Source organism: Medicago truncatula, chromosome 2, assembly GCF_003473485.1.
Source record: "Medicago truncatula cultivar Jemalong A17 chromosome 2, MtrunA17r5.0-ANR, whole genome shotgun sequence".
In the NCBI taxonomy this organism is placed as follows: Eukaryota; Viridiplantae; Streptophyta; class Magnoliopsida; order Fabales; family Fabaceae; genus Medicago; species Medicago truncatula.
In genome coordinates this window covers 37,140,497-37,163,100 of record NC_053043.1, presented here as the reverse complement: position 1 = coordinate 37,163,100, position 22,604 = coordinate 37,140,497, and the positions used below count along the sequence as shown (strand labels likewise).

General features: G+C 30.5%; 2 protein-coding genes and 1 pseudogene across 2 annotated transcripts; 2 read left to right on the top strand and 1 right to left on the bottom strand.

The window, feature by feature from the left end:
- Positions 1-855: 855 nt before the first annotated feature.
- Positions 856-6,195, top strand: LOC25487209 (protein trichome birefringence-like 41). Its single transcript, XM_013609076.3, has 5 exons — positions 856-1,210; positions 3,425-3,596; positions 4,662-4,837; positions 5,153-5,311; positions 5,674-6,195. Exons 1-5 carry the CDS (start codon positions 948-950, stop codon positions 5,963-5,965), a joined length of 1,062 nt encoding a protein of 353 aa, XP_013464530.1. The 5' UTR covers positions 856-947; the 3' UTR covers positions 5,966-6,195.
- A 2,573-nt stretch (positions 6,196-8,768) lies between these two features.
- Positions 8,769-12,042, top strand: LOC25487208 (protein trichome birefringence-like 42). The gene is made up of 5 exons (XM_013609075.3): positions 8,769-9,053; positions 9,960-10,134; positions 10,252-10,430; positions 10,525-10,683; positions 11,536-12,042. The coding sequence occupies exons 1-5, from the start codon at positions 8,788-8,790 to the stop codon at positions 11,801-11,803; spliced, it is 1,047 nt and encodes a 348-aa protein (XP_013464529.1). The 5' UTR covers positions 8,769-8,787; the 3' UTR covers positions 11,804-12,042.
- A 3,254-nt stretch (positions 12,043-15,296) lies between these two features.
- On the bottom strand, positions 15,297-17,945 carry LOC25487207 (geraniol 8-hydroxylase-like; annotated as a pseudogene).
- Between the last annotated feature and the right edge of the window lie 4,659 nt (positions 17,946-22,604).

Genomic DNA, 22,604 nt, shown 5'->3' with positions numbered 1-22,604 from the left:
TTTGAGTCACATCAAAGATTATAAAAGATATATTTTTCTATGGTTATTGGAATACGCTGTCAATTTTTTTTTTATGTTCATATTTTTACGTAATTTGAACGATATTTACTAAAGTAACTTATATTCGTGAGACTGGATATATGTATGAATTTACGATGAATACATCGGTATCATAACAAACCATGACCATTTTTTTGGAATCTATATCTTTTAACTTTGACATAATTATTTATGGGTCATGTTAACCACTTTTTCGAATACTACTTAAGGATATAATAAAAAAGAAAATTATATATAACTTTCTTTATTAGAATTCTTAACTTGTGGCCGGGGCTCCGTTTAACATTTTCCTATTCTGATTTCATCAATCACATAGAAATTCCAAATATAAATTGAGTATTATGATTAAGATATATCAATTAATGATCACTCTACATTGAGTAACAATTTGAATGAGATGATAAAACATCTATTCCACCGAAGGTCCTAATTTGAGTTCAATCTAAAAACGCAACAATGTTAAATCTTATAGAGAAGAACTTTGTCACACATTACGATTTTATCTAACTTAAAATATAAATTTTTACAGTTACACGTAAAAAAAATAAAAAATTTGTTAGAGTTTTTATTTTTTAGATAGTGGCTGGGATTTGTATCCCAAACTTTGCATATTTTATGCATTGTTCATACCAACCGATCTATTCTCACAAAAACAAAATAAAAATTTCTAAAAAAGAAAGAGCTAAAAATAGCAAGATAAAACAAAATAACTCTCTTCAAAGAGTGTCCCATGTATACACATGCATCCACACACTTATATAAATACCATGAGCTTATCAAACAAATATTCATAACACAGAGAGTTACAAAACAAAACAACCTCTTTCTCTCCCCTCTCTCTCTCTCTCTCATAACCTTTCCTATAAGAGAGATTGAGAGGTTGAGAAATGGGTTATATTCACTATATTCTCTCATATTTTTTCCTTATTCTTATGGTGGTGGTGAGTGTGAAAGCAAAGGGTTATGGAGGTTCTTCTCAACAGTGTGATATGTTTACAGGAAAATGGGTGGTGGATGAATCATATCCGTTGTATAAACCAACATCCACGTGTCCATTTATAGAAAGAGAGTTCCGGTGTGAAGCAAATGGTAGACCTGATCTGATTTATACCCATTATAGATGGCAACCACTGTCCTGCAATTTACTCAGGTTATCATTACTCTTTCTGAATCTTATTGGTTACTTTTTTTATTGTCATTTTCACTTTATACTTGTCACATTAGCATAATTTAATTATTACTACCTTTCAATATTTAAACTTGTTCTGTATTTTTAGTTGAGTAATACTTAACTACTAGTACCAATTGTTGTTGGTTGTAATCAATATTTTCAATGCTAGTTAGTTTACTCAAAAAACAAAAATATTTAGTTATGTTAGTATGTTTATTTCAAATTAGTATGAGGGAGGACTTTGTCACTCTTATCTAATTTAAAGGATCAATCTGCATAGTTACACATAAAAATACAAAAAAGACTCCACTATAGTGCGACAAACCAAGGTTTTAGCTGAAGAGGTGTTCATATAAATATCAATATATGATTATATGCTATAGGTAGGCTATAAAAGAATACGAGAAATGCTGAAGAGAACAATAATAAAAATATTGTGTTAGAAAATGATGAAAATTGATGAATTTAACTTTTTAAAAGTTTGAAAATTATAGTTACCAATATAAACTTGTATTTTTTTGTTTCCTTAACAGGTGTCCTAACCCTGAGGACATTTGTTAGCAAGACTTAAAAAAATAATCAAAAGAAATGTTATTTAAAACATTATGACAAAAAAGGCATCTATAGTTTGGTAGTTATGAGAGATTTATTGAAAACTCATATTTAAGGGATATGTTTGGTGCTAGTTTAGTTCTATTGTGACAAAAAATTAATTTTCATTTATTTTATAATTGATGACGGGCTTTATTTTTATCATTTGTGTATATTAAATGCACCATTTATTAAGGTTTCATTTTTGTTTTTTGTTTCAAGCATTTTTGTTCAACATATTTTTTTCATTGTTAGAAAAGAAAAGTAGTAGGAGATCTATCATGTGACCTTTTGGTATGATCCAATCATAACAGCCTGTAAAACAACTGGATTTTTTTAAGGAATAAACATTATCGGGGAATTAAAGCTCGAATGTTTGGCTTGGGTTGGCTCCAAATTAGTGTTTTGTTAAAAGGTCTTGTAAGTTGTCACATGTCAATGTGACATAACACCCAAACATTAGTAATTAATTAAGGGTATCGCTAACCGGTGTCTCGGGACACTGGTTACAGGATTCAAAAGTAGAATTTTTATCTTAAAAATACTTCCTTCATCCTTATATGTATGTATAATTTGCATCTAACAAAATGATGCTTAGATATAGGGACGAAGTGAGGATAATTATTACTTTTGATTCACTCGTAATTACACGACTCTTTAATAAAAAAAAAAACTTATCTTTTTAATTGTTTAACCAATGTCTCTGAGACTCTATTTAACATCCTCCATTAATTAATTAACACACCATAATTGTTATAAAAAATGATTCAGTTAGTAACAACTTGACGTATATATTATAGAGTTGTGAAGTTAAATTTTACAACCGACGCGAGAACTTCTTTATGATAATATATAAGTTCTTAAATAAATGTTGGCTTAAGTGTGTGATTAGCCCATGCATTTTTACCATATTTTGACATCGGTGTCTGCAATTTTTTTGTTTAGTTTAAGTCCATGTAGTTTGTAATAAATTTGTTATTGATCCTCATCTAATTTTTCTTTTATAAAAAGGTTTATTTAGTACATCATAATTAGATTCTCAATTATCATGTTCTATCATTTGTTATGAGAAAAGAAAGTGTCGGTGAGGGACCCGCAATAGACCAAAACTGAGAAACTCTTGTTTTATATTGACCATTTTCACCTCCACATTCTATCTTATTCCCAATGTATCCCTTCTCCTTTCGTAGTTTTGTTCTAATTTTAGTTTTTGGAGTACTACATGCAAACAACTTGAACTGAAAGTGGCAAGTGAAGTCAGCAAAAATAAATTACAATGATATTTTAACAATTAATATTATATAAGAATCAATAATGTAGTAGTAGAAAATGAAGCGGGGTTCTCGTGAACTTAATTCAGTTGATAGAGATAATGTATAATATATGTAAGGTCCAAGGTTCAATCTCGATCACCACAAAAAAATGTATTAAGTTGATAGGAGTTGACCTATACCTTATTAAGTTGTTAGTTCAAATTTAGCGTGAGGACCTCTTTTGTGTATTATTTGCGAACATTCTTTGAGTATTTAAGTTCGTCTTGACCTTGATGAACTCTCAAAACGCAACTCATCTAATTACATATTTTATTATGTTTAATCGTAGGTTCGACGGACAAGATTTTCTGGAAAGAATGAGGGGGAAGAGCATCATGTTTGTGGGAGATTCATTGAGCAGAAATCAATGGCAGTCTTTGACTTGCTTGCTTCATTCTGCAGTGCCTAATTCCAGTTACACTGTGGCTAGAGTTGGAGATGTTTCTATATTTACATTTACGGTAAGATATATATATTTTTCATAATATTATACATTTTTTTTGTGGTGGTCGGAGTTCGGACCTCAGATCTTACATATATTATGCATTATGTATACCAACTAAACTAAGTTCACGATGACATAAAATTATACATCTAACTTTATGCTATTTATTTTTTTAAAGTAAACAAAGTGAATCATTAATTAACTTTATGCTATTTATTTTTTTAAAGTAAAGAAAGTGAATCATTAATTTATTTGTATTGCAACCATAAGAAATAGACAAAGTGAGGTTAGTTACAATGGTTGTTGTAATGTCAATGGTTGTCCATATTCACAAGTAAGTTAGGCAAATGGCTATCTCCATACGTTGCTTCCATTTTTAATGCACCCCCATTTTTTACTTGCAAGATCCAACTCCTACCACTTTCTCTTATTTAGGATAAAATTGCTTTCAAAATCAAAAGCTTTTATATTCAGTTAAGTGAACATTTATTTTCTCATATTTGGGTAATGACCAAACATTTTTACTATTTTATTATATGAATTATTCTTACGAGACTTAGGACCCGTTTAAATTAGACTTATTTGAGCTTATGCAAATAAATAAGTTTTATGTTAATTTATAAGTTTCCACTAACGAAAAATGTATCTTTGTAAACTGTTTTTTTTTTATTTTTATAAACTACGTTTACAAACTTATGGATAATGCATAAAAACTTATTTATTTACATGTTTATAAACTCAAAAATCAGCCTAATCCAAACGGACTTATATTATATTTTTTAAATCATTGTAAATGAGTTATTAGCTTAATTGAGATTCCATAATACATCTCCAACTTTCATCACCTCCATAAGACTAATCCTCAATTGATGTGAAACTATAGCTATATCTCTGCCTCACAAAATTTGTGTTTTGTCATAATCAAACATAGATTCTCTTACCCATAATCTCAATGCATGTATAATGCCAACATAGCCACGTCTCACAAAATTGTGTTTTTTATTATTGCATTATTTGATTTCCTCATTATCTTAGGAAATTTCCATTCATATTATTATTTTATTTTTAAAATAATTTGCAGGAGTATGAGGTCAAAGTGATGCTTGATAGGAACGTGTATTTAGTGGATGTTGTCCGAGAGGATATAGGCAGAGTCTTGAAGCTTGATTCCATACAAGGAAGCAAGTTGTGGAAAGGAATTGATATGCTTATCTTTAACACATGGCATTGGTGGTACCGTAGAGGACCCACTCAACCGTATGTTAATCATTTCTATATATTTTTCTCTGATAATCGGAGGGTTAAAACAAAAAAAGTTCGCAATATCGAAAATAAAGTTTTATATAATTAGATTGAACTAGCCAACTCAACTAGACGTATCGGCAGTTGATTTGACTAGTTAGTTACAACGTAATTTAAAAAAAAAAAAACTACCTTTACTTTTATAATTATATTTTAAATTGATGCCATGAAATAAAAAAAATATTACTAAATGTAAAATTGATTTGTATTAAAAGTTTATGCTAAATTCTATCTTTGTTATTAAAGTATGAGTGAATGGATATTTCTTAGATGGGATTATATACAAGTGGGAAATCAAGTTCTGAAAGACATGGATAGGATGAAAGCTTTTGAAAGAGCACTCACTACATGGGCAAGATGGGTAGATGCCAACATCGACCCTGCAAAAGTAAAGGTCTTCTTTCAAGGGATTTCACCATCTCATTACAAGTAAGTAAATTTTAATCATGTTATTTGTTCAAAATATTTATCGGTTTTGTGGGAAATTTGTCTCATCACTTTTTGTGAGTTCTGAGTTCTTAATTTATATTTTTTAATTATAAAATTCGAATATTACTTAAGAGATCTGAGTTCTGATTAGTGTAATGTTTAACAAATTTCAAATCTGTTTTAGAGCACATTCAATTACTAACGAAATATAACTAATCAACTTAACTTGATTGGAATAGATGATTATTAGTATTAAGTACTTGAATTATTGGACTCAAATTCTAATATTTACAATTAAATGCATTACAAAATAAGTTTTTGTGACATGACAATAGTGTTTCTAATTTGAACTCTAATTTCAGTGGCACCTTATGGAATGAACCAAGTGCAAAGAGCTGTATCCGAGAGAAGACACCGTTGACCGGATCGACATATCCAGGTGGATTGCCGCCGGCTGTGGGTGTATTGAAGGGTGTACTAAGCACAATTAAGAAACCAGTCACATTGCTTGACATCACAACCCTATCACTCCTAAGAAAAGATGGCCATCCTTCAATTTATGGACTTTTTGGTTCAAAGGGAATGGATTGTAGCCATTGGTGTCTTTCTGGTGTTCCAGATACTTGGAACCAAATACTCTACAACCTTATTTAAACTGATTTTGATTTTTTATGATTAATCAAATTGGGGGGATTTAGTGGATTTTTATAGATAAAAATTTATATAGAAAAATTGGGGTGGCTTGATATGGATTTGATAACTTGACTATCCTTTTGTACTATTGGAGTGTGCTCAAAATTTAATAGTAATAATAATAATAAAACTATTTTGGATATTGAGTTTGTGAAATAATATAGTTTGTGCTCTAAAGTCTTTATATTGAACACTAGACTCAATATAGTTTGAATATAATTTTGAAGTCCATTCCTCCACCACTATAAAGGTATGTTTGAAGTAATAAAATGTGATGAAAGTGAGTTAATTACATATGTAATTCTTTGTATGTGTACTGGACTATGCAGCTTGCATTGGTACAACTTGTACCTTTGTTTTTGGCTGCTATAATTTAATAAGTATTCATTTTGCTGGTAAAAGAAAATATAGAAGGGAGTGAAATATTGGAGTAATTAAATACTTTACTTAAATTGTTTAAAACCATAAACGGAATGAAATAAGATATAACGCATTTTGTCAAATGTTTCATATTTTCTTAGAGAAAAAATATTTTATAAAAAAAATATATATATATTTTTTGAACAAGAATGTGTATATTACTCAAAGTCACATTTTTTTCTAGCACAAGGTATACTAGAACATAATACAAAAGGGTTCAAAATCAATCAGGGGTGGATTCACCACTCAGCTAGACTGGGCACGCGCTCGGGCTCACTTTGGGGACCTATAGGAGCCATACCATCCCTCAAGGTTGCTATATATATCATATTGGGCATAAATTATCAATAAGTTTCCCTTGATTGCAGTGGAAAGGCGAGCGTGCTTTTAATGTGATGTCACTGGTTTGAGTCCAATCGCCTCAAAAAAGTGTCCCTGTAGGGACTTGAACCGGCTCCCTCACACTAAAATCAAAAGACACTAACCACTTTATCTACTTACCACTTCTTGTTACATATTGAAACAGTTCTATATATATATATTACATACAATTTGGCACCCCCAACAAATTTAATCAAGATCCGCCACTGCCCATACTTTCTTTGTATCGCTACAAGAAATTTACAACAAATTTGAATTTTTGTGACGGCCAAAATCCGTCAATATAGGAAAAATTTATGTAGCTAAATCTGTTTGTCGGTGCCAAATAGCTGTCACGACATGTTTTCCACCTTTACGTACGGTTTTCTCCGTAGGTAAAACATATCATTATTTTATTTTGCCCAGGCTCTATAAATTTCCTGGCTCCGCCACTGAAATCAATTACAATGGAAAACATTACTAAAGAAGCCCAAAAAAAATAAATTACAAATCAATGTCGAAGCATACTTGTAGTTCCAAACCGCCTACCTCACCTCCTCCAAACTGAAAGGTCTAACGAGATCCCTAAATTCCATAATACTCAAAGTTTTGAAATGTAGATTTTTTAGATTCTTCAATCCCAGTCGATCTAAGTTGAGCACCTTGAAGTGAGAAGCAAAATACTTAAATACATGCGATCAAACGTTCTCACCCCCTCCATCTGAGTGTCATTAACATTAATAGAAATAATAGTGTTACCCCTTCTAAAATATTTTTAAAATTTGACTAGTCATTAAAAAAAACGCAATTTAAAAATTTTATTTCATATTTTCTCTAAATCAAAGTCTGTAATAGAGCCTAAATTATTACTCTCTGGTTACTATTATATAAGAAAAAACCTTTAAAAAAATTATATAAGAACTTAAATCATGATCACTAATATAAGCAAATTAAAAGTGGTGAAATCATTGCTTTCTCGGATTTTTTTTTTTTGGTCATGTAATGTACGTAGGTGCTAAGATTCATGTGAATAAGTGAAGTGTCTAAGGTTCAAACTATGATCCTTGCATATACTAATGCATTGTTCATGTCGACTAAATTATGCTCATGTGACATACTTATAGCTTAACTTAATGAAAAAAAATTTCCTATCAATTAAGCTATGTTCATTGGACATACTCTGCTTATTATAACTCTTATGTTTTTATTATATAATTTGTTGATTAAAAAAGACAAGTTAAAGAAAAAAAATCTGATTTTATCATAAAAGATATAAAAATGAAAATTATTATTCATTTGTTTTTATCATATGAAAAAAAATCATGTAATTATTACTTTTGTCATAAAAGAGTTTTATAAAAATAATTAAAGCTATTTATTGGATTTTATCTAAAAATATCCATCGGATTAAAAAAAAAAGTTTGGTTAATTGAATTCAGTCCATTAATAACCTCTTTTTTTGGAAGGAAGTCCATTAATAACTTTATTGTTTAATGAATGAATAGAAAGATTTATCGTTGGACGGTTGGTGGATAAATGATGAATTTAACTGAATTGACAACTCTAAAACACATAAAATTACTTTTAAATTATTTAATATTATTATTTTTATTATATCATTTATTTAGTTCAAAGACATTCAATACAAATTATTGATTAACTTTTACCACCAAATATCAAACAAAACACTTTTAGTAAATCCAACTTATATTTTACATAAAATCTAAAAAAATTAGTTAGACTTAACTAAATTTCCTAACCAATGTAAAAATGAATTCTTTTTACTTATTAACCAGAATAAAATTTACAATAAAGTCTCGTCAAAAAAGCAAGAATCTTTCTCAAAAATTATTTATATTTTTTTGACAAAACTTTTCAGAAAAATTAAATAAATAAATAAAGCATGCTTCAAACAAAAATAAAATAAAATAATATAAAGTACAGTATTATATATATAGGACAAAAACCAAACGTCTCTGAAGTTTGTCACAATTCAAAAAAAAATGTCACTCACATTCCACCAACTATGTCTTCTGCTACTAGCTTCAGCATTTCTATGGACACTATCACTTTCTCTACAACAACCATGTGATTATTCTCAAGGAAACTGGGTCAATGATGATGATTCCACTACCTTCTCTTACCCTCTCTATGATGCTTCAAAAGACTGTCCTTTCATTGGTCAAGGTTTTGATTGTCTTGGAAATGGTAGAACTGATAAAGATTATATCAAGTATAGATGGAAGCCCTCGAGATGTAATCTTCCAAGGTAGTTATATTTGAGTTAAAGTTTTGTTTTTTGGAATGTATCTTCAAATGGGTAGTCACTAAAGTTCTTGTTTTTTATTTTCATTTTTAATGTTTTTTGTTGTTGTTGTTGTTGTTATGATTTTTGTGTGAAACTAAAAGAGAAGGTGATAAGAAAAATATAAAATAATTAATGAGTTGGATAGAAATATGATTGAGCGTTATGACTTATGACGTTGTTTGATTCATGTTGCCGACCAATTTAGTGAGATAAAACTTAGTTGTTGTTGTTGTATGATATTGGTGTGAATTTTTAACCGATTTGTCGATGATTGACTATGTTTTTCGAGAACTTAGCTGACTATTTTTAGTGGGATCTCCATTTTCAACTATGTTTCTGAAACCGGGATCTGAGTCTGGTTACACTTGGACTAATAATGTAATGTTGTTAATTCAATGTTTATGTTTGATCGGCAACAAAAGTAAACATTTTTTTGCTTTCAGCAAAAAAAGTTAGCCACATTTTTTCCATCGCAAGGCTTAAACTCGAGACATTGCTTTAAGGATCTAGGTCTAGTTAGACTAGGATGAATGTAATGTTAGTAGTTCAATGCTTATGGTGGTTTGAAACCTTAGAGTGTGCTACTCTTAAGGTCTCATTTCAATTCTCCTTAGTGTCAATTTGGGTGGGCTAGTTTAGCTTCTTCAGAGAAAAAATGTTTATGTTTACTTAGCAAAAAAGTAAACATTATTTTTCTTACATAATGACTTTTGTTAACCAAGTTGTTTCCGTCACAAGAATCAAACTCGAGACCTTGTTTAAGAGATCTAGGTCTTGGGTCTGGTTAAACTCGGATGAGTATAATGTTGGTAATACAATGTTCATGTTTAATTTTTTTTGGCTACTCTAATGATTTTTGTTAAACAGGTTTGATGGTGGGAAGTTTTTGGAAAGATACAAAGGAAAGAAGATATTGTTTGTGGGAGACTCCATAAGCAACAACATGTGGCAATCACTCACTTGTTTGCTTCACATTGCAATCCCAAATGCAAATTATACCTTAACAAAACAAACAAACCAACTCACTGTGTTCTCAATTCCGGTACTATTCTTTAGTATAGTTATATTTGCATTACAAAAAATAAATAATGAGTCTTTTGTATTTGTTTGATTAGTTTATTAATTCTGTCTAATTTGGTTTTTTTGGGGGGTTTTATAGGAATATGAAGCTTCAATCATGTGGTTGAAAAATGGGTTTCTAGTGGATTTGGTTCATGATAAAGAAAAAGGAAGAATATTGAGGTTGGACACAATTAGCTCAGGGAATCAATGGAAAGGTTTTGATGTGTTGATTTTCAATACATATCATTGGTGGACTCATACTGGAAAATCTCAAACGTATTGAACTTTTTTAACTCAAATTTTGGTATATTTTATTGAGGAATTTGAGGATTATGTGGCTAATGGTTTATTTATTTTAATGTTTTCACAGATGGGATTATTTTCAAGTTGGGAATGAATTAATCAAGGAGATGGATCATTTAGAAGCTTTTAAGATTGGATTAAGCACTTGGGCCAAATGGGTTGATTCCAACATTGAACCCTCAAAGACTAGAGTCTTGTTTCAGGGAATTGCTGCTTCTCATGTTGAGTAAGTTTAACTCTTTCTTCCCCTCTACTCAATGAATGTTTGGATTTTGGTTATTAAAGTTGTTGTCATGTGACTGAAAGGTCAAGGGTTAAAGTCTTCAAAACAGCCTCTTGCGTAAAAAACAGGGTAAGATTGCATACAATAAACCAAAAATGGTGGGACCCCTTCCCAGACCCTGCGTATGCGGGAGCTTTAGTACACCTGATTGTCCTTTTTATTTTATTTTATCTTAATTGTACATGATGGTGGTTACTTAAAAGCAGGCACATGGGTCTAAATTTTCAAAGTATGTGCTAACTAAATGTTTATGTGTATAACTTAATAAACTCAATTCTGCATGAATTATAAGTAGGTTTTATCCAGTAATGGATGTGGTCACATTACAATCATTGGTATAGCAGAAAATTTCAGCCAAATGAAGTCTCAATTGTGTTCTATGAAGCACTGTCATAGATGCATACACTAAATACGACAATGACACGTCGACATTGATAATTGTTTGAAATTTGAAAGAAAAAAAAATGAATGTAAATTGTATGTGATAGTTTCGTGTTGGTGTCCGACTCTCTCTGACACGTAATAGACACCAGACAGGACACACCTTTAATTTGAAGTCCCAGTGCTACATAGGTTGCAGCCTGTTGCGATCGTGGCAACATTAAATCCTCAATTCCACAGCTAAGATTCTAGTTGTGTGACCTTTTGTTAAATCTTGATTATAAGTATTATGTGAAGAGAGATCATAGAAAGACATTTAAGACACTGAATTTTATTATGATGAATTGGTAATATACTCAAAGACTCACTCTTTTTTCCCTTTTCTTCTTTTCCTGAATGACATGAAAATTTTAGTGGAAAAGGGTGCTTGAGAAAAACTAAACCAGATCAAGGACCAATGCCACCTTATCCTGGTGTAGACACTGTAAAGACTATTATAAGTAAAATGGAGAAGCCAGTACAATTGCTTGACATCACTTTGCTAACACAGTTAAGGAGGGATGGTCACCCGTCTATCTACACCGGCCGCGGAGAAAGTTATGTCGACTGTAGTCACTGGTGTCTTGCTGGTGTTCCTGATACTTGGAATGAAATGTTGTATGCTGCTCTTCTTGAAGATTAGTGTTAATTTGGTTTCATTCTATATGTCTATTATGTGTTATTCTTCTGCTTGAGCACATAGCTACACAGGATTGCTAGAAATATGAACCTTAACCAAATGAGTTAACTTCAAGAAAATGTAAGTAGACATGCTAATGTTTCTTTGCACTCAGAAGGAATTGAATATTCAGTAGTTTTCTAGACCAAAATAGTCATATGACTTGTTTCTATACAATGATATGATTGATGTTCCTTGAAAAATGATATGATTTATGTAATCTCCTTTTTTTTACAATGATATCAATTTATAAATTGTATAATTGTATAAATATTGACGGTAGAAAACCTCGACCCCACTTAGTAGAATTTCTGAATCCGGCCCTAGCTTCAATGCCCTTCAATCTTGATGTCTTGAGAAACAACCCCCACAATTACATTTGGAGGTAAAAGACAACTACTTTTGCTTTAGATCCTTTATGTCTTACCAAGATCCTTGAGAGAAACCAATTCTTACAATATCCTATAGTACCCTATCAACCTAGATCTCGATTCGTACAATTGTTCTTTGAAAAAGTGTTTAATCAAAAGAGTGGAGAGAGAGAGTGTGTGTTTTTAAAACTGATTAATAGTGAGAAAATGAGTAGAGACAAGTATATTTTTTTCTTTTTTCTGAGGTGTCGGAATTCGAACCCCAGATCTTACATATATTATGCATTATCCCTACCAACTGAGCTAAGTTAACAGGGATAGAGACAAATATATATAATTGAGAGGGATAGGAACAAATTTGACATAAAATAAAACAAAAATTAATACACATTTGATTCGAATTCATTAACACCTTGAATTGAATAAATAGTGCAAAAAATGATTAATTTGATACCCATCCACTCTGATTCGAATCATGATTCTCATATGAAGAGTGAATCGAATCACTAATACTTTGACTTAAGTCATCATTTCTAGAGATATAAGGGATCAAAATAATTCAGATCATTTGATTCTTCGTGTAACTTGATTCGATTCAAGCTGATTCGATTCAGTTTCTATTTCAACAAATTTAAAAATATCAAAACATTATTTTAATTATTTATGAAAATACATTCTTTCTAGTTTTTCTTCCATCTTCTCTATATAAATATTCAACACACGAGTCTTCTATCTTTTTTTTATTAACAATTTAACATAATTATGTATTTTATTATTAGAAAATGAAAATTCTAAAAATATATTCAGAAAGTAAACAAACCTTATGGGAGAAACTTCCTCCATTTCCACATTTTTTAAAAACTATATATGTTTTTAGAAAAGCTTAGAAGAGAGGACAATGTCTTGGTTAAAGTAAATTTTGTTCTTATAAATGTTGCTAAAATCATTCTACAATGTGTCTTTCTTAGTCAATTTAATTCATAAAATTAAGAACACAAGACATGTTTGAATATGTTTTTGTAATTTTGATAAGGTAAAAGACTATAGTAAAAACACCTCGCGTATATTTAAGTATCAAAACGAGTTTATTACTCACAAATCACACACATATGGCCATCTTCCACCATTGTTACCATGGAAACTATCTACCAATGATGTTTCCACCATTCATAGTTGTCACCATACCAAATTCTTCATGTTCCACCCCATTGTCATTGTTCAACAATCATTAGTGTTAGTGTAAACTCCACTCAACGTACTCTTTCCATTTTTGTCACAATGCCATTGTCATCCACTCTTCACCCTATATTCTTAAAACAAACTCATCAAACACGTTTTTAATAGTTTTTTTTTTTTGTTAGAATAGTTGGAAGTTATGCGGAGTTAGTTAAGGTAGTTAAACTAGAGTTAGTAGATTGATTAGTTAGTTAGGGAGTTGGTTACTCCAAATTACTCTATAAATTAGATACCTCATTGTACCATTCAATCATATTTTATTCAATCAAATTCATTCTACTATGAGTATTCTTCTCATGAATACAACTATGCTTCTATTTTTCTTACATCTATGATCTTCATCCCTATGATTCTACGATTTTCTACATGGTATCAGAGCGATACCCGAGGGATGTAGATGAAGACTGTGCTTCCGTTTCTGATTCTGAAATATGTGAAAAGTTGCATCCGCGGATGATGATGAAGTTCTCAACTATTCTTCTCAAAATCTGGAATATTCAACTTTGCAGAGTTTAATTCTTTTTGCTAGCTTCGAAAGTCCAATTATTCCGGTTTCTACCTCTTCAATTGCTCCAGTTTTTGATGTATTTTCCATCAAGATTGGGGAGATACCTTGTTTCTTTGGTGATACTTACTTGCAGCAACGATGGTGTTTTTGCAATCACTGCCTTAGAAGAAGAAAGAAAGATGAAGAAACTCAGTTTGTGATTTCCGAAGCCAGCAAGAAACCAAATAATCAATCAAGTGTTCAAGCCTCCTCTTCAATGATCAAGTGTCAACACGCGGACAAAGTTGATCGATTTTTGCAAGATCACAATTGCAAGAAAGGTGAGAAGCTTTCTGATTCACTAATATGTTCGTCGGGGAGCATCTCTGTTTTTTATTACAACATTCTTACATTGTTTAGATTTTGTATTTGATCCTGGAGGTGCGTTTTCTTTGATTTTGGTGTATGTTGTTCCCAAAGTTCTTCGTCACACATGTTCACGTTTGTGGTGGATACCTTGGGATCGAGGGAGGCATAACTTGATTCCAATGAAACTCCTTATTCTTATTCATAATCTCTTTGCAAACAAAAAATCTATCTTGATTCCCAACCTTCCAAAGTCACAGTCATTGCAAGAAACAAAAAGCACATTTTGAATAAGTTGTTTTAGAAATCTTTGATCTAATACAACCCCAAAATACACTTGTAAGGTGAGGATTACCCCCCACTTATAAACATATTGTCTGAACATCTTTTATCCGAGGTGGAACTCTTTTTAAAAAAAAATTCATTCTAAAACTATTCACAACTTATTATTACTTGATTTTCTTTTGTTTAGAAAGTATTTTATAAATTACCTTTTTTCCGTTCTTTTTTAAAACATGCAAAAGCCTCTAGTTTTCATTATTTCTTACATAAATCAACTACCAAATCTAACTTTTTTCAAAATCTAACTTGATTTTATATATTATTAATTTATTTTCTTCTTCAAAATAAGGTTAACTTTTATAAATGAGTTTATATGTTCATTTCCTGGCCATAGAAACCAAATCTCTCTCTCCCTTTTTTTTTTTTTTTTTTTTTTTTGTGTGTGTGTGGATAGTCATTGTAATTAAGATCTTTGGCACCTTAATGGCTTCGAGGAATGTGTTCTAAGGGATTGAAGTGCAGTCCTCCCCTACAATCTTATCGTTGTTTAATTAATTAACTAGGCCACATTCATTAGATAGCAATATTATAATTTACCAAAAACAAATAAAATAGAAAATACTATTGAAAGTTATTAGAAAAATATCATGTATCTCACAACACACATAAATATTATCTATAAATAAATATATATCTCGAGTACAACAACTTAAAGTAACTTGGTCAAAAAAACTTAAACTAACTTAAATTCAAAACATGCATGGCACACAAACTTTTTTTGGTCACAATGGACGTGCCTTATACAAATATAAATATCCTAAATATATGAATGTATTGTATGTTACACCTTATTTACTCTAATTGGAATTGCTCGCAAGGGTTGATCAATATCTCTATCTCCATTTTCCAGTTTCCAATCAAAGGAATTAATCAATGATCCTAACATTGTATGCAACATTCTAATAGCAAGTGGCATTCCAGGACATATTCTTCTCCCACTACCAAATGGTATGAATTGATAATGTTGGCCCTTGAAATTAATTTCTGACCCCAAAAACCTTTCTGGTGAAAACAAAGTTGGATTATCCCAAATATTAGGGTTTCTTCCCATAGCCCATTCATTAATTAGAATTTGTGCACCTTGTGGGATTATGTATCCTTTAATTTTTACATCTATTTTGGCTTTTCTTGGTAGCAAAAGTGGAGCTGATGGATGCAAACGTAACGTTTCTTTTACTACTGCTTGCAAATATGGGAGTCTAGTAATGTCTGATTCATCAATTGGATTTCCTATACCAATTATTTGTTGAAGCTCTTCTTTGAGTTTTGACATTGCATTAGGGTTGTGGATTAGTTCAGCCATTGCCTTTTCTATTGTGTAGGAAGTTGTATCAGTCCCCGCAACAAATAAATCCTATTATAAAGTAACAAAATGTAATACAAATGTTTATTAATAAAAATAATGAGTATGTTGTCAAAATAGAAAAAAGGAAAATGACTTTCATGTTAATCATAACATTAAGATCAATATTGTGAGTGATTATGATGATATAATTTTAAATAATAAATTGCTACATATATGATGTCTTGAGTATGGATTATCCAAAAAATCATAATAATATAGATAGTAAATCATATTCGGTTTTAGTCTTCATAAAAAATAGCGGCATGTTTCCTTCCCTACCAAATTTTCATGCTTGGATTTTTTTGTCCATGATGTGTTTTAAGATTTTAAAAATTGTTTTATTATCCTTTTTTTATAGAAAAGTTTTAGGGCAACGAAAAACGTGTCACGTTTTTCTATGAGATGAAAAATGAAATTTGATAATATTTTAGGGACTAAAAACTCTTAAAATTAAATTAAGAAACTAGTGTAATATTATGACATTGTTGCGAATTTTTTGACAAAAATTAATCATCATAAACAAAAAGAAATTTTGTGACCATGTACCATGTTCCATCCAGGTAATTTTTTATGCATGACTAATTGGAATCCCTAATCTTGAAAACAAATTAAAATATCATAATAAATTGGCATGTATATGAATATATTTTTATTCTTCAAGGAAAAAAAAATGAAGTTCTGGGAGATGTCAATTAGTCCTGAGTCAAAGGATAGCTTTCCTTAGCTTATGATTTCCCTATCTTAAGCTTTCACTATCTTATATGACATTATAAGATGGTCATTGGTTGAATGAAATTAGTTAAATACTTAAACCATTTAAAAAGTAGTTAAATTAATAAAAGCAATAAAAAATATATAAGGATAGTAAAGAATAGTTAAATGCATTATTAGCGTTGACAGCAAAGGACATGCATTGTTGTATAGTAAAAAAACATATAAGGTCAAGTAGTCTGGTGTTCCCGTGAGTGTAACTCAATTGGGAAGAACATGCATTTTTATATGCAGGGTTTGAACCCCAGATACCTCACTTATTCATCTTGAAAATGGTAAATTCTAGTCACTGCGTTACTTGGAAAAAAAATAATAGTTAAAAATAGTAAAAAGGGATGGATAGAAAATTACAAGAAACAAATGTTTAATCTTTGTGTTGTCCATCTTTTGGCCATTCTCTTGAGAGATGTTGAGCAAATTGTCTAACATGTCATTATTTGTGACATAATCTTTCCCTTCTCTTAACTTCAATCTCTTGCTAATATAAGAATCAAGGATATGGAACAATTTTTCAACATAAGCTGCTGAAACTCCTCTTATACCTTGTGGATCAACCATCTTTAAAAAAGGGAAAAAAATCAACCAAGTTTGGTGTTCCTATTGCTCTCACAAGATTTTCAATTATACCTTTATATTCATCAGTTTCTCCTGCAGAGTTAACAAAATCCATAGAAAAAAATGCGTTTGACAAAAAATTCAATGAAGTTTTAAAAACAGCTTTTCCAACATCAACAGCTTCCCCAATTAAGTTACTTCTATCAATATCACATAAAAGCTCTTGAAGCTTCTTACACCTAAGTGCATGGCTAGCATCAAGAGTTTTGCTAGAAAACAAATGGTTTTTGCATATTTTTCGTAAGTCTCTCCAAAGATCGCAAACCGGCATAAACGGTAAGCTAAAATGATCATGATTGAAAACTGTAACAGCTTGAGGGACTGTTCTGTTTGAGAGTAAGAGATCATGTGTTTGTAGCACTTCTTGTGCTACTTCTGCTGAAGAAATTATAATGGTAGTTATTTGCCCTAGCTTCATATGCATTATTGGACCATATATTTTTGAGAATTTGGCTAATGATTGTTGTGGTTTTTTTTCCAAGTTCAAAAACGTTTAGCATAATTGCAAGAGGTGAAGGTCCTGGTGGAAGATTGTAATTTTGTTTTTTGGTTCTACCAATGAGTGAAAGAAAGTTTATAGATATGTATGTTAATAGGAGGAGGAGCATTGTGATTGCAAAATACATTTTTGGACTCAATTGGGATAAGTAACGATGAATATTGCTATTGCCTATAGGAGAGGATTAAATTAAGAGATTTTGATGCTTTGGATTACTATGGACTAATTGATTTATATATATGGTGTGCTTGAGGGTTAAAGTCCAAGTCAAGAAACCTCTCAAACGAAAGTCAAAGTCAAGAAATTAATGTATATGTTTTGACGAAAACCAACACAAATGATATATGTACAACTATTTTATGAGAACTTTCTCTTTCATACTCACATGTTGTTTTTATCTTCTCTCTTCCTTTTTCCTTTACTATTGTTTTTTATAAATAAGAAGAGAGAAAAACATGGTTATTACCAAAGTTGTCATTAAATAGATGTATATATATCATTGCTTTTTTTTTTTTTTTTTTTTTTTTATAGATAAACCAAAAGATTTGCATCAAAGTGGTAGTTAGACATCTGAACTAGGTTGACATATCTGAATACTCCAAATCAAATACAAGCATATTCATAATAAAATATTAGTGATAGAAAAAGAAATATAAAGAGTTGGGGGTTGTGTCGAACCCAAGGCAAAAGAATTACGGTCCTATTTATAAGAGAAACATGGGTCAACAAATTGTATCTAGTTAAAAATTTAGTCCAAATACATAAACTTTTGTTGACGCAACTTTCTCTTATAAATAGGATCGGAGAGAGTAAAAGAAAAGAAGAACATAAAAAAGAGATAAGAGAATCAGAAATTGGACAATTTTAGGCGATCCCTAAAAAAAACATCTCTTAAAAACAAAGGAATTTCTTCATCTGAAGAATTTTCTCAAACCATAACATCCTCGGTCGGAGAAGAAGGAATGACAATGCCACACCTCTAATGGTCCAAAAGATAAACTTCATGTGTAATGTTTGATATGATCACCCTTATACGGGTATTGTATTTGGTATTCCCTTATTTGGACTTCATCTTTTTCCGGCGACTCTTCGACGTGTGAAACTTGTATTATTAACATTCTCTTCGGCATTTCTAAAGTCAAAAACCACTTGAATAATTGCAAGTTCTTTTTTAGCAATGCTACTCAAAGTTGAATGTGTTGGTGATACTTTCAGCGATTTCTCTGAAACAATTTTATGTTCATGTTCAATATCATTAGAAACATTATCAAAATGATGTTCATGTATATCATTCTCCTAACCAATGTCTTCAACAATCTTAATATCCCGATTCTTCTCAAATCCGTCCTCAACACAATAATAAACCTGGCGTTGCTCCCCTATAACATTCTCAATCTCAGGTGCCTTATAGCTGATCTCTACAGTTGCATCATTTGTAATGTGTGCAACTGTGGCAATTTCAATAACTGCAGTAATAGCAACCTCAGGTTGCGCATTAACTATGACTTGGGGTTCGTCCATAACAGGTTGAACCATAACAACCTCTTGCACATTCAAACTCACATCCTCACTCCTCTCAATTGGTTTTTTCCTTTTCTTGCCAAGCTTGGACTATTTGCTTATGAATTTTTTCTGGATGTTTCCCTTTGTCTAATTTCACTAATTTTTCTTTGTCAACCATGCCATTTTACTGAGGGTGCAGCCAACAACATTTTGGAACGTTGTAACCAACAATTATGCAATGAGTACACAAATTCAGCAGCCATTCATATTGAATCTCCACATTAAAAGCAAAACCTTCCCTTTCCATAATTATTTCATGAAATAGGCGACAATGAGATCCATGTATACATGTATCCGTGCGTAGTGATCAAATAATCTATTCTGAGTGGGGCTATCAAAGATGAGTGGTGTACTACAACACTCGCAATCTCACACAAAGTGTGATCCTGCGAATATTCTTGGGGTAATTCTATTAAACTAATCCATAATTGAGCATGCGTCTAACACTGAGTATAAGAATTACAGTCCTTAATCCATAATTATCCATGGAACATATTTTAATTTTTTTTATTAGTGATATGAATATTTATAAATTATAATTGAGTTATTTAAATAATTATAAAGTGTCATTAATATAAAATATTGGGTGCAATTCATTTATACCATCAAATAAGGTGTTTTGAATGTGTCTATCGGTACATTTAAAGAATGAAGGACATGGTAAAACAACTGCCGTTGTTTAATGTTTGATTAAAAAGTTCCCCATGAGCATAGCTCATTTGGTAAGGGATAATGCACAATATGTGCAGGGTTGAGGTTCGAACCCCAGACACCCCACTTTTTAATCTTTAAGGTGAATTTCTCTAACCACTTGGCTACTTGACAAAAAAATAAAATAAAAATGTTCGATTAAAAAGTTGTTCGAGAGACATTTTCTCTGGCCACATGGCTACTTGACCAAAAAATTAAAAAAAATTTGTTTGATTAAAAAGTTGTTCGAGAGACCTGACAAACTAGTGGTAAGGAACATGACAAAAAAATTTTGTCCTAAGTAAACTACAACACAATTTGTTTTTTATCTAACGTACAATCTAAAATATCTTATTTAAAAAAAAAATTGTCTAAAATATCAAAATAGTTTTTTATCCAACACAAATTGTATAAAACAAAAAATTATTTGATACAATAAAAGTTTATTATGTGTTGTACTGTTTTATGTTGTGCTGTTTATCTAGTGCTCTTTCTTCTATCATGTGTTTTTTTGGTGATGGCCGGGGTTTGAATCCCGAACCTTATATATATTATGCATTGTCCATACGATTGAGGTCAACTCATGAGTATCTTCTTTCATGTGTTTACCGTACGTGTTTACCGTTTAACATATTCTAAGATGATCAAATACATAGAAACTAAATATATGCCGGTGACTGCTGGATAGATGATAAATTAAATTCTACCAATGAAGAAATCTTTTTCCTTTATGGCTGAACGAATCTAGAAGTCAAGACAATATTTTCTTAAACAAAGTTGTGCTTGACAAGACTTGACTTTTTTCTTAAAGGGAAAAATTCTCTGTGATAGGGAAACAAGATCTGACTTTAAGCATACTGGTCACGGTAATATTAATATAAACAAAAATTATTGTGAGCAAATAATTCTTTCCCCTTTTATTTGAAAATGAAAAATCCTCTCTCCTTTCTTCAAAAAAAAAAAAGAAAATAATCTTCTCTCTTACATTGATATTCTTTTATCTGTAATGATAATATAAATCATGTCATCTGAAATTTACATTTACATCTGAAAAGTTTAGGTTACTAACTTAAATAAAGGTGTTAAATATAACAATGTCATTATTGTTAGTTGAGCTAGACTTTACATATTTTTTCATATATTAAATGTCATTGTCACTTAAGTTCATTTCAAACATTTAAAAAATATAAATAAATGAAATTCTCTAACAATTTTACAAAACTAAATTTATATTTTTCTTTTGGTTAAAAAATATATCAGTTATTGAGTGTTAAACCATTTTCATACATATAGAGTATAATGAACTTTGGAAGATGTTCATAATATAGATTTTAAGTAGAGTTAAAATAAAAGGAAATGATAGCACGTGGCATTAAGACACTTATTAAGGTATTGAAAATATAAAGTATTTAAATTATGTCAATTTATTTTTCAAAAAATTAAAAATCATTTTTTGTCAATAAATAATATTTATTATATGTGGAATTCTTAGCAAAGTATTCTAAAGACTTTATTTGTTGACAAAATACCCTAAAGACAAATGTTAGCATGACGGTAAAATTAATCAAGGTAATAAAATAATCAAAGCTCATGCTATAACATGTCTTAAGGATTCACACAAATATCAAATATTATTGAGAAAGCTTAATTTTCAACCTTTTAATAAAAAAATTGACACTATTTTTAATAATTTATATGAGCATCTGACAATAACTGAAATATGCAAGATTTCCCTCTTCTATTCATTTTTTTTATGTCATTGTGCTCTTGATTTATAAAAAAAAACACTAATTTCAAAACATAATTTTTACTTTTAATAACTTGTAATGTGTCCTTAGAATATATATTAGCAGTCTTCGTAAGTTTAGCTTAGTTGATAGAGATAATGTATAATATATATAAAGTTCGAGGTTTAAACCTCGGAAAAAAAAAAAGTATATATTAGCATTTTTCCTTCCTATGGAGGAAGTATCGTTAAAAGCATCAAGCCCAGGATGGATGCACGTGCATTAAATTATAGTATCAGAAGCAGCCGCCACCACTATTTATTTTACTAATTCGTCAAAGTTGTTTTTTCTATTAAGAAATTACATGTTGTCCCCACTAAATTATTAGATAATTATCTGTTTTTTTTTTTTTTTAGAATCTAAAATGTAATCTATTACCATAATTAGTGTCCACCAACACAAGAAGTGTTTAGGGAGACATTAAAGATTCAGGATACAATTTCAAAAGAAAGGGAGAGAAAAACAAGAGCCTAACAAAGAACAAAAGGAAACATTAAGTTACAGCACTGAGGCACATCAAAGGGCTTTGTCTCCAAACATTGTAGTGAAAATTGAAAGAAACAAACTTTGATTTAAACCAAAAAAAAAAAAAAAAACTAGACATTTAACTTGCTCACTAATTAAAACAATGGAATTTTTCTTTTGTTGGAAGATACGTCCATTACTCTCTTTTCATATAACGTAAAAAGCTGC

Bases quoted from the DNA above. Each gene is read 5' to 3' on its own strand.
- LOC25487209 (XM_013609076.3), top strand. From the start codon at position 948: ATGGGTTATATTCACTATATTCTCTCATATTTTTTCCTTATTCTTATG. The intron at 4,838-5,152 runs GTATGTTAATCA...GATATTTCTTAG, and splicing joins CGTAGAGGACCCACTCAACC to ATGGGATTATATACAAGTGG. The intron at 5,312-5,673 runs GTAAGTAAATTT...CTCTAATTTCAG, and splicing joins ATTTCACCATCTCATTACAA to TGGCACCTTATGGAATGAAC.
- LOC25487208 (XM_013609075.3), top strand. From the start codon at position 8,788: ATGTCACTCACATTCCACCAACTATGTCTTCTGCTACTAGCTTCAGCA. The intron at 10,135-10,251 runs GTACTATTCTTT...GGGGTTTTATAG, and splicing joins TCACTGTGTTCTCAATTCCG to GAATATGAAGCTTCAATCAT. The intron at 10,684-11,535 runs GTAAGTTTAACT...TGAAAATTTTAG, and splicing joins ATTGCTGCTTCTCATGTTGA to TGGAAAAGGGTGCTTGAGAA.